The 12,961-nt window shown below is 53.6% G+C and overlaps 1 protein-coding gene across 1 annotated transcript; it reads right to left on the reverse strand.

Moving 5' to 3' along the window:
* Positions 1-5,477: 5,477 nt before the first annotated feature.
* Positions 5,478-6,407, reverse strand: LOC142290774 (olfactory receptor 52M1-like). Its single transcript, XM_075334770.1, has one exon. It carries the CDS (start codon positions 6,405-6,407, stop codon positions 5,478-5,480), a length of 930 nt encoding a protein of 309 aa, XP_075190885.1.
* Positions 6,408-12,961: the final 6,554 nt, after the last annotated feature.

Raw genomic sequence — 12,961 nt, forward strand, 5'->3', positions numbered from 1 at the left:
AACGTGCTACTTGGGACAGATTTGGGGCAGATAACCTCCCAGTTTGGGCCCCCCCCAAGGGCTGAACCTTCAGCCAGTGCTGACATGACTCCTGACAATGTTAATGTGTTATCTATGAATGATGTAAGGGAGGAGGGAGTGAACTCTGATATTTCTGCTTGCATAGACACCATAGACACACACACAGCTGCAGCTGTGACAGGGGAGGGGGTCAGAGAAAGGTGTGACAATGCCTCTACAAGTAACCAGCCTGTGAGCTGGGAACTGTTGCCCTCTGCAGGGATAAGCAGAGAGCAGGGTGCTGCAGGGGGAGGACCAGTGTGTGGGGTGGGGGCTACAACAGCAAATGTGGGGTCCCCAGAGATTTCACAGCGGGGTTCTGTTGCTGCAGGAGGGGAACAGGCAGGTGAGATTGGGGCCGGTCCAGGAGCGGAAGTGCTCCCAGGTAAGATCTCGGTGCATGGTTCCCCCACAACCGGGGTGTCAGGAAGCCAGGTAGGTCTGCCTGAACCGGCGACTTGGTCAGGAACGGAGGAGGAGCAGGCACGACCCACGGTCGCAGCGGCTGTGGCCGCTGTCACCCGCAGTGGGAGTGCTGGAAGCCAAGGGGCCTCCCGGAGGTCCGATAGCTCTTCCCCTTCTGACCAAGTGGCAGCCGAGTCAGGTGGAGGCCAGGACACAGGTCCCGGGGTACTGACCGAAGATGTGACAGTCTCGTCGATTCTGGCCACATCTAGTCAGGAGTTTCAGGCAGCGTTAGAAGCTGACTACAGCCTGAAAGCTCTAAAGGAGCAGGCGGCACAGCCTCCCTCGGACTCGGACCCGGAGCGAGTGGTCTGGGACCAAGGACGGCTGTACCGGGCCACGGTCCAGCAGGGTTCACCGGAGGCGTGGCCCAGGGACCGACAGTTGGTGGTACCCTATCCGTTCCGGACGGAGTTGTTGCGGATCGCACATGAGATTCCGATGGCCGGACACCTAGGGATCGCTAAGACCAAGGCCAGGTTAAACCAGCATTTCTACTGGCCAAAAATGGGGGCCGATGTGGCTGCCTACTGCCGTTCGTGTGAAACCTGTCAGAGAGTGGGGAAGGCGGGGCCACGCCCCAAAGCCCCACTGGTATCTCTGCCCATCATCGATGAGCCTTTCAGGAGGGTGGCTGTGGATCTGGTCGGCCCGCTGGCCATCCCCAGCAGCTCCGGGAAACGCTTCATACTGACGGTAGTGGACTATGCCACCCGGTACCCAGAAGCAGTGGCCTTGTCGTCCATTCGGGCTGACAAGGTGGCCACCGCATTGCTGGAGATTTTCTCCCGAGTGGGTTTTCCCCAGGAAATGCTCACTGACCGGGGGACCCAATTCATGTCCCAGCTGATGGAGGCCCTCTGTAAGCAAGTCCAGGTGCGACATCTGGTGGCCAGCCCGTACCATCCACAGACTAATGGCCTGTGCGAGCGGTTCAATGGCACCTTGAAGCAGATGCTTAAGATGTTGGTCGACTCCCATGGGCGTGACTGGGAGCGGTATCTCCCACACCTGTTATTTGCTTACCGGGAGGTTCCACAGGCCTCAACAGGATTCTCACCGTTTGAGCTCCTGTACGGGCGACGTGTGCGGGGCCCCCTGGCTCTGGTGAAAGAGGCTTGGGAAGGGGATTTGGCCACCCCTGGAGTGTCGGTTATCGAGTATGTCATGCGCTTCCGGGACAAAATGCAGGCCTTGACGCAACTGGTACACGACAATATGGCTCAAGCCCAGGCCGATCAGAAGCGTTGGTACGACCAGAACGCTTGTGAGAGGACCTACCAAGTGGGTCAAGAGGTGTGGGTACTGGTCCCCGTACCACAGGACAAGCTTCAGGCAGCCTGGGAAGGCCCATACCTCGTGTACCAGCAGCTCAACCCTGTGACGTACCTGGTCACCCTGGACCCTGCCCGTGGAAGGCGGAAGCCCTTCCATGTGAACATGATGAAGGCACATCATGAGCGGGAGGCATGTGCGCTCCCCGTGTGCAACCTGCCCGAGGAGGGAGAAGCGGAAACCCTCTTGGATATGCTAGCCCAGGTTAGGGCAGGCGGATCCCTTGAGGATGTGGAGGTTGGCCACCAGCTCTTGGAGGACCAACGGTCCCAGCTGTGGGCCACCCTACACCCCTTCCGGGGGTTGTTTACCAACCAGCCCGGAAGGACTGACTTGGCTGTCCATCACGTGGACACTGGGGATCATCCCCCGATCCGGCGTTCAGCATATCGGGTCTCCCTGGAGGTGCAGCAACACATGCGCCAGGAGATTGACGAGATGCTGAGCCTGGGGGTGATCCAGGCATCCAACAGCGCTTGGGCCTCGCCTGTAGTCCTCGTCCCTAAGAAGGACCGAACCACTCGGTTCTGCGTGGACTACAGGGGGCTCAATGCGGTCACGGTCGCCGATGCGTACCCAATGCCACGCATCGATGACCTGCTCGATCAGTTGGCCGGGGCTCAGTACCTGACCATCATGGATCTGAGCCGGGGATATTGGCAGATCCCCCTGACTCGCAAGGCCAGGGAACGCTCTGCCTTTATTACCCCATTTGGACTGTACGAGTCCACGGTGATGCCATTCGGGATGAGGAATGCCCCTGCCACTTTCCAGCGGATGGTCAACACCCTGCTCAAGGGACTTGAAGGGTACGCGGCCGCGTACCTGGATGACATTGCCGTCTTCAGTCCCACCTGGGAGGACCACCTAGAGCATCTAGCACAGGTGCTCAGGCGGATCCACCGGGCAGGTTTGACCATCAAGCCGGGAAAGTGTCAGCTGGCCATGAGCGAGGTCCAGTACCTCGGTCACCGGGTAGGCGGGGGAACACTGAAGCCCGAGCCTGAGAAAGTGGAAGCCATCGCATCCTGGCCCACCCCCAGGACCAAGAAGCAGGTGATGTCCTTCTTGGGGACCGCGGGGTACTATAGGAGGTTTGTTCCATGCTATAGTAGCCTGGCAAAGCCCTTGACGGACCTCACCAAGAAGAAGCTGCCCTCTGCAGTCGATTGGACAATGGACTGCGAGACAGCCTTCCGGGCCCTAAAGGACGCCCTGTCCAGCCCGCCCGTGCTACAGGCAGCCGACTTCACGCGGCCGTTTGTAGTACAGACCGACGCCAGTGACTTCGGCCTCGGTGCGGTGCTCAGCCAGGTGGACTCTGCGAGCCAAGAGCACCCAGTCTTGTACCTGAGCAGGAAGCTGTTACCAAGGGAAGTTGCCTATTCCACGATGGAGAAGGAGTGCCTGGCCATAGTGTGGGCCCTGCAGCGTCTGCAACCCTATCTATACGGGCGCCACTTCATCGTGGAGACGGACCACAATCCCCTCAGCTGGTTGCACACCGTCTCTGGGACGAATGGGCGATTGTTGCGATGGAGCCTTGCGCTCCAGCAATACAACTTCACCATTCGCCACAAAAGGGGCCGTGACCACGGTAACGCAGACGGGCTGTCCCGACAAGGAGAGGTCGCGGACGGGCGCACGGGGGAACACCGGAGTGTGCTGCCCCCTAGCGCCCTCAAAAGGGGGGAGGTGTGAGGTAAATCCGGAGATATGACGATAAATCATGACATTCAAGTCATGTCAGGAAGCCCTCTCCTGGTGTCACAACCCCCCTTTCCCCCACACAACTGGTTTAGCAACAAACTCCATGGCCATGTCCTGTGATATGGAAATTAGGTGGCTTTGGGACAATGGACACAGGATGACTCCCTGCCGTCACCCTGTAGTAGGAGCTGCTATCTAATTAGCAAGGCTATGGAAATAGCCAGACAGAACGACTCCAGTAAAAAATGGTTCATATCTCGCAAGCCATATTTCCGATAAATATGGCAACCATAAAAATGGTGTCTCCGCATGTGGACGATGCCGGCACCCCCTTTTTATGGGAACAGGACATTGGGAAATGCCCCAGGCGTGATATCAGCCAATGGGGAACTGGCAGACAGGTCATGAGTCCCCTCGTTCTGTAGCTAAATTCATAACTGTCACAATGAGAGCATTGGCGTCTGCCTACGACGCTCCCAGGCAAAGTTATAGCCAAAATCCCCTTTGCTGGATAATTCTGATCCATGCAGGGGGAGTGGCAGTGCTTCCCTGTGAGGTCACTAAGGTAGGAGGGGACCTGGATCTGCCCAGGTTGATAACCCTACTTCGGCCATTTTCCAGCGTTCTTCTGCTCGGGGGCCTGGTTGGGACAGACCTGTGAGAGAGTTCCTGGAAACCTGGTCTACAGCGCCCCCCTGTGGCCAGACGCACAAGGTAACTGATGTAATTGTATACCTGTTTGTAACCCATGCTTTATCTGTAACTGTACTCTGACATATGTATATTCTGTAGATTCCCTATTGTATATATTGTAGTTTCTAGTGTGCTTTAGGCGATTAAATTATATAATTAATCTTGGGCTGTTCTGTTATCTCGATCTTGAATCCCACGTCTGTGTGTTCGGCTAATAGTTACCGTGAAGCGGTTGGTGGCAGCGAGTTGTGCCAAGGATTATTGTGGGGAGGCCAGTGAGATTCGGGAAGATATTATATATTCCGCCCGCGGAGGTCGGGGGAATATATACCTTACTCTCACCGGGGACCCTTCAATAATCGGCATAAGTAGTATAGCGGCCTCCTTGCTTATTGTCGGGCAATTCCATAATTGGCCTGACTATAAGAGGGGCGCTAGAGAGCGCGTCACGTGCTCTGTCTGTCGGTCGGGAGGTATAAAGGAGGGGTGACCCCCACTTGTTACCCCCCCGATTGTGACGTACTGGTAGCCAGCGCGGGGGATTTCTGAGTGACCCCCCCGGTGGTTTGTGACAAAAGCCATTTATTGTGTTTTGTTTTCTCTCCAGACCCAAAATAGAATGTAAGAATAATTGGGACTTGGCAAATATTTTTTTGTTTTTTCTTTGTTTTATGACATTTGAAGCAATTTGGTTCCCTTCCCAGTGGTTCTCTTATCTGTAGTAGTTGCTTTAACATTTTTATGCTTAATTGATTGACCATTGGAATTAATCTGCAAGACTCTAATATTAGGGCTTCACCGAGACAAGGGGTTACCAGAGCATCACAGTAAAACTGTAACGAAACCGCAATGTCAATTTTCCCCTGTGGGAGAAACTTTGTCCAACACATCTAAAGACGTTCATCAAACTGGGGTGGGCTGAACCTTAGAGAGGAGGTTAAGTGTGCATGTTCATGGACTAAGGACACTTCTTAGATGTCTTCTGTGTTTAATGTAGATTTTGTGTAACGTTGGCTCATCCATGTTGAATTATGGTAAGAAGTTCCTCAAGAGAAGTTGCAATTGATCTATATCTTGTAAGGAATATGTTCATCGAGGACAATGAGTAGCACATTCCAACAAGAGAAGTCAATGATTGTAGAGAAGTTCCCTACACATCAGGCCAAGTGTGTAACAAATTCATCATTGGACAAGTAAATTCACTAATTCCTTGTTTAGGAGAAGCACGTTCGCACCCTCTCCCTGATTAGTTTAGTTCTTATGCCATAGACCAGAGGGTTCAGCAGTGGAGGGACAAGGAGGTAGAAATTTGCCAGGAGGATATGCGTTTGGTGAGGAACATCTGTCCCGAATCTGTGGACTAAAGATGAACAGAGTATTGGAGTATAGAAACATAAGATAGCGCAGATATGGGAAACACATGTTCCAAAGGCCTTCAGACGAGCCTCGGCGGTCAACCTAAGAAGAGCCCGAAGGATCATCACATATGAAGTTACAATTAGCACTGAGTCCATCCCCAGCACCATGAAGCCAACTACCATGCCAACATGGTCATTGAAGGAGACGTCTGCACAGGCTAGCCTCACCACCGCCATATGCTCACAGTACGAGTGTAGGATCACACCGCTTTTGTAGAGGTGGAACCTCGTCAGTAGAATTGGCAAAGGAAGGATGTAAAACACCCCCCGTAGTATGGCTAATGCTCCACTGCTAATGATAACACTGGTGGTCACTATGGCCGAATATCTTAGAGGGTTACATATGGCTACATATCGATCATATGCCATAGCCAGAAAGATACCAGATTCAATGGTGGAGAAAGCATGGACACAAAACATCTGGAGAAGACACGTGTGGAAGTCAATTCTGTTATACTGGAACCAGAAGATGCCAAGAAGCTTGGGCATAGTTGTATTTGCTAAAATAAGGTCTACAAAAGCGAGAACAGAGAAGTAGATGTACATGGGCTGGTGGAGGCTCCTCTCCATGATAATGATCAGTACAACAGTGTAGTTCCCAACAATGGCTGACAGAAATATGGAGAAGAACGGGATGGAGATCCAGACATGTAGGTGCTCCAGGCCTGGGATCCCCAGCAATACAAAGAAAGACGGGTGGAAGCAGGAATTATTGGGACTTTCCATGGCAGCTTAAATCCTTGTCACTTACTGTGAATTCTGCCGATTATTTCCTGATAAAGCTCAATTATTGCTGTTCCACTACAGAGTTGTCTCTTTCACACTCACTTGAGTTTTCATCTAATTCTTGAAGGACCTGCGTGGTGCAGTCTCAGTGTATGACATCCTCTTATATCCAGCCTTCAACACCTGAACAATTAAGAAGTTTAGGTTTAAGATTTAAGAATGTGACATTTTTCAGTTTTATTCCAAATACATTTTTATTTTTCCAACTCTTCCAGAACTTTCCAGCTGTTTACAATTCTTTAGTTATACTTTTTAGAAGCACATAAACCATTTGGAACGACTTATGTTACAAAGACAGGTTATAGGCTGTAAAACGGCAAATCTTAAAAGACTAAACTGTCCTCACCTGTCCTCTCTCCCAACGAAGCAGTGAAGACACTTTGGTGGTCCTTCAAGACTTTGATTACAGGGGCCCCGGCAGCTGTGTGTTATATCACGGATATTGAGGCTACTAACACACAACTGCTGACGCCGGACTGGTCCCGTGCCGGCTGTAACCAAAGATTCAGAGGATTGGAGCCTATTGTCTGGAAGGAACCGCACCAACTCAGCCACGAAGTGGAGACCCCATAACATTACAGAGCAGGGGGCCGAGTGCTGAGGGCAGAAAAGTCACCACCGCTCTGCTGACCCCATAACTGCAGAGTCCAGACCTTGTCTGGTGACATGAGTCATACATCACCCAGCAAAATGCTGACCCGTACATAACCAAGCACAATGCTGAGTATCGGATGGAGCGGTGTAGAGCCACCACCATTGGACTTGGAGGAGACATGTTCTGTGCAGGGACGGATCGCACTTCTCTTTCTGCATCTGATGGAAGAGTCTGGGTTTAGTGATGGAGGACATTATCCCCTGACTGCATTGTGCCCGCTATACAGATGGTAATGGAGGACGTTACCCCTGACTGCATTGTGCCCGCTATACAGATGGTGATGGAGGACGTTACCCCTGACTGCATTGTGCCCGCTATACAGATGGTGATGGAGGATGTTACCCCTGACTGCATTGTGTCCGCTATACAGATGGTGATGGAGGACGTTACCCCTGACTACATTGTGCCCGCTATACAGATGGTGATGGAGGACGTTACCCCTGACTACATTGTGCCCGCTATACAGATGGTAATGGAGGACGTTACCCCTGACTGCATTGTGCCCGCTATACAGATGGTAATGGAGGACGTTACCCCTGACTACATTGTGCCCGCTATACAGATGGTAATGGAGGACGTTACCCCTGACTGCATTGTGCCCGCTATACAGATGGTGATGGAGGACGTTACCCCCTGACTTCATTGTGCCCACTGTACAGGTGGTGGAGGAGGATTATGCTTTAAGTCATTATCAGGAGGCGGCCATGGCCTCTTAGCTCCAGTGAAGGGAAGTCTTTATCTTCGGCACAAGACATTGCAGAGAATTGTAGCTTCAGGTTTATGGGAACAGTTTGGGGAAGACCCTTCTCTGCTCCCCAGGACTGTGCCCAGTGCACAAGGTCCATACCGACATGGAGGGGGGTGAACATGACGCCACACAGAGCCCGGACCCCAGCTCCATCCAACACCCATACCAGAGATTGTGAGCGCTGCCTCCCCCCAAATATCAGGGTCTGATCTCACAAATGATCTTCTGGATGAAGGGGCAAATATTCCCACAAACGCCTCAGAAATCTTGTGGAAAGCGGTGGATGTAGATGGAGGACAGAAGCCTCTAGAGGTGGATGTAGTGGGGGGGGGGCACATACTTTTTTTTCTATCTTGTATATTATTATTATGCATTTGTTTTCCCAATAGAAGTCAATAGAGCACATAAATCTGACTACTCCTAATGTTAGTGTTATGTCTCTGTACTGTGGACGTTGTTGACGTTCACGTAGAGGTCATCGATCCTTTGTTGCTGGAGTTGACTCTGATTCTGCTTCTACTTCACATGACTGAATGTCTCGTGATTCTGATAATTTCTCTGAGAATAGGATCTTCTCCTTCTATAGCATCTTTCTTGTGTATCACCGGGCGGCACCTCACCATCTCGCAGGGACGTTCTCCTTGGCTGACCGAGCTCCTTCCAGTCGCAGCATTTATGAGACGTTGGGAGCTTTATATGAAGTCTGGGAGCGATAGATGAGGTCACGCTCCGCACAATACAATTCACCGAAGACCCAATTTTGTCCCAATAGTCACCGGAGAAGAACAAAACAGAAGAATTAACTGCATCACATCTACGAATTCACACAAATCCGAAGAAAGTCCTGACCTCGCTGAATTACATATTTACATAGTTTTACATAGTTATGTGACGCCCTGGGCAAGCCAGGGGTCACAGGTCATAACACCACCACACCCTACACCCCGGACAGGTACACCGAAGCTATACCAAAAATCCTTGTTGCCTTCCTCCAGGGGCTGATGTTCACACCAGGGGGTGGGCCAGGCGGTGGGCTCCGCCTACCGAGGAGTTCACAGTCCTGGAGGCGGGAAAACCAGGCAGTCGAGTCGAGTAGAGAGTTGAGTGGAGTTGGAGAAGGAAGTGGTAGAGGAGCAAGTGAGAGGAGTAAAAGTGGAAGAGAAAGTGACAGTTGAGGCAGCCTGAAGTTGGTCCGGGTGTGTGCCCCGGACTGAGACAGCAAGGTCAGCAGATGGCGGTGACCGTCTGCAGGAGAGGCTGATCGGAGGTTGCCGAAAGGACCGTGGACGGGTGGTGGCCCGGCGGTACCAGAGCGGTATACGAAGAGAAGCCAGCACCATTGGCAGGGGCCTTTCGGATCCCGGCAAGGCTAGGAGTCGCCGTGAATTTGCCAAATCCGTCAGTGAAGGGGACCTCCTGGGTCTCCCAACAACTAAGTCCCGATTGAAGGCAACAGTCCAACCATAGGAGAGAGACACCGCCACCGCCAGGGCACCAGTCTCTCAAGGCCAGCGCCTGCGGGCAAAGAGGGACTCCTCCGGCCCATATCCAAGCCGGGGAGCGGGTTACCGGTGGGAACTCATCGCTACCAACAGTGAACTTAGGTGCAGGAAAAGTGACAGTCATCGTCAACTACTGGGGAAAAGCAACAGCAGCCGTCCGTGGGAACCGTCTTTCCAGCCGTGTGTTTTACCGAGAACTGTGTCACCGTCTCAGGCTGAGTGAGTACCACCGTGCCGTGTGCCCCGCGACCCTGCACCTCACCAGGCCCTGCACCAGCCCTGCCATCCCTCATCCCCCCACCTCATCACTGGGCCCTGGGACAACCACCCCCCTACCCACGGAGGGGAGAACTAACAACTTTGCTGCTCCCTGTCACTGCTCCCGGGATCCCCATATAGAGCAGCGGTGGTGTCCACACAATCACCAGAACCGTGGGTGGCGTCACGGACACTAAATCTCCAAAACCAATCCCCTTTTCACTCACGGGCGAGGAGCGCCGCTCGAGTCCCCGGGATCCGGCACAACGCTCGAGCCACTGAGCAGCAGAGGCCGCAGAAGCAGCGGCAGCCGGACCCGAGCAGAGGGAGAGCGCAGCGTCCCCTCCTCCACCCGCGACAACTTGGCGTCACGAACAGGATCTTACCGCTCTGCCGTTGGGTAGAGGTGCGCCTTGTTACCGCCGGAGGTATCCGGCCAGAAAATTTCAGAAGCCACCATCTTTGGCGCGAAAAGTTCCCGCTCGAGCGTCTTCTCGAGTAGTGGAGGCGCGAAGGCCAAAACCCCGCCCAGATAGAGGAGGGGCCGGAAAGAGGCTAAGGGGGACGAAATGGCGACTGGTCGCATGTAGCCGCGGCTATAAAAGCAGGGAAGCCGGGACCCCACGATCCGCCGACCCCTGCAAAGAATGTCCGCTCCACCTAGTTATGCGGAGGCCACCGAGCCGGTGCCCGGGACAGCAGCATGGCTGAGGGCCCGAACGGCAGGGATCTGCCGACATTACCGGAGCCAGATCTGTGGACTGATGGAGCAATGGACCGCGGAGGTGGAGGCGGTAGCTGCCGATGCACGAGTATATGGAATGGAGGCCATGATGGAGGAGCTGGTGAGTGACCCACGCCCCTGTGTCCCTGAGGGACCGGCCGTTGCAGCTGAGGGACCCGCTCTACCCCTGGCCCCCATGCCGCCTCCATCCTCCTTGCCCGTGCACCGCGCTGCGCCTGGCCCGTCGGGCGTACACCCCTTCGTCACAGTGGCCGAGAGAGTGGCAAGCCTGGAAGCTGTGGCAGCTGGCGCCAACCCGCCTGGCGCAGGGACGGACGATAGTGATTCCAGGCCTGACACCGAGCCCGTTTCAGAAGAAGATGAAGGAGTCGTCGCTCTGCATGGCATGGAGGCCACATATATTCCCCGGAGTGGAAATAACGGGTATCGGGCGGCCCTTCCTCGCCGTGCTTGCTATGCACTGGAGGGGCTGGTGCCCGTGTTCTTCCACCCAGAGCCGGGTGGGGAGGACGAAAGTGCACAGTGATGGCAGCGGAGCACCGTTGCACCGTCCCCGTTGGGACCACAAGTGTGTGTGTGTTTAAAAGTTTGAAAAGTTTAAAGAATGAGAAGAAATGAAACCGTGAAAAGTCACCTGATTTGAACCGTGATTGGAACCGGCCGTTGCCGGCATTGTTGTCCCCGTGGGGACCATCCACAGGGTCTTGCATAGGAACTCCTATGAACAGGCCCGAGAACTTGCAGGGCACCCACAAACGTTAAGTGGCATGTAAATAAATATGTTTGTTGCAGCTACCGTTACCGCCTCCGGAGAGGCAGGTTGGAGGGAGGGCCCGCAGTGGAGCAGGCTGGGGCCCAGCCACCACCGGAACCGGTGGCTACCCTCTGGAGGGGAAGGACAGATCCCGCTCGGGTGATTTGGTTCAGGACTGGGGTCAAGGGGTGCTGCCTGTTTCTTAGAGGCAGCATCAGGGCCAGGTTACTTGGGTGGGAGAGAGCGGCAGCAGCAACCGTTTAAATGTTACCGTAACATTTAAGAACAGTACCTCCCGTTATGGGATGAAGTTATTATACTTGTTTATGTTTTTATCTTTTTTTTTCAGAAAAAAATAAATAAATAAAACCGGTGTTGGACGGGCAGCCCGCGGACGGTCTGCATTTTGCTAAGGGGGAATGTGACGCCCTGGGCAAGCCAGGGGTCACAGGTCATAACACCACCACACCCTACACCCCGGATAGGTACACTGAAGCTACACCAAAAATCCTTGTTGCCTTCCTCCAGGAGCTGATGTTCACACCAGGGGGTGGGCCAGGCGGTGGGCTCCGCCCACCGAGGAGTTCACAGTCCTGGAGGCGGGAAAACCCAGTTGAGTCGAGTCGGAGAAGGAAGTGGTAGAGGAGCAAGTGAGAGGAGTAAAAGTGGAAGAGAAAGTGACAGTTGAGGCAGCCTGAAGTTGGTCCGGGTGTGTGCCCCGGACTGAGACAGCAAGGTCAGCAGACGGCGGTGACCGTCTGCAGGAGAGGCTGATCGGAGGTTGCCGAAAGGACCGTGGACGGGTGGTGGCCCGGCGGTACCGGAGCGGTATACGAAGAGAAGCCAGCACCATTGGCAGGGGCCTTTCGGATCCCGGCAAGGCTAGGAGTCGCCGTGAATTTGCCAAATCCGTCAGTGAAGGGGACCTCCTGGGTCTCCCAACAACTAAGTCCCGATTGAAGGCAACAGTCCAACCATAGGAGAGAGACACCGCCACCGCCAGGGCACCAGTCTCTCAGGGCCAGCGCCTGCGGGCAAAGAGGGGATCCTCCGGCCCATATCCAAGCCGGGGAGCGGGTTACCGGTGGGAACCCATCGCTACCAACAGTGAACTTAGGTGCAGGAAAAATGACAGTCACCGTCAACTACCGGGGAAAAGCAACAGCAGCCGTCCGTGGGAACCGTCCCTTTTTTAAAAGCTGTTATAGTATTGGCCATTACTACCTCTTGTGGTCGCATTCCACAGTCTGACTGCTCTAACTGTAAAGAACCCTTTCCTATTTAGCTGTCGGAATCACTTTTCTTCCCCCGCAGTGAGTGCCCCCCGGTCCTTAGTGTTATCTATGGAAGAAATAAGTCATGTGCCAGTCCTTTATATTGACCACACGTGTATTTATACATATAATGAGATCTCCTCTGAGACGTCTTTTTTCTAAGCTAAACATATCTAACTTTTTCAACCTCTCATCATACGGGCGGCCTCCGTTACTCATCATACAGGCAGCCTCCATTACTCATCATACGGGCGGCCTCCATTACTCATCATACGGGAAGCCTCCATTACTCATCATACAGGAGGCCTCCATTACTCATCATACGGGAGGCCTCCATTACTCATCATACAGGCGGCCTCCATTACTCATCATACGGGTGGCCTCCATTACTCATCATATGGGCGGCCTCCATTACTCATCATACAGGACGCCTCCATTACTCATCATACGGGAGGCCTCCATTACTCATCATACAGTTGGCCTCCATTACTCATCATACGGGAAGCCTCCATTACTCATCATACGAGCGGCCTCCATTACTCTTCATAGAGGAGGCCT

This window comes from Anomaloglossus baeobatrachus, chromosome 2, assembly GCF_048569485.1.
Source record: "Anomaloglossus baeobatrachus isolate aAnoBae1 chromosome 2, aAnoBae1.hap1, whole genome shotgun sequence".
Lineage (NCBI taxonomy): Eukaryota > Metazoa > Chordata > Amphibia > Anura > Aromobatidae > Anomaloglossus > Anomaloglossus baeobatrachus.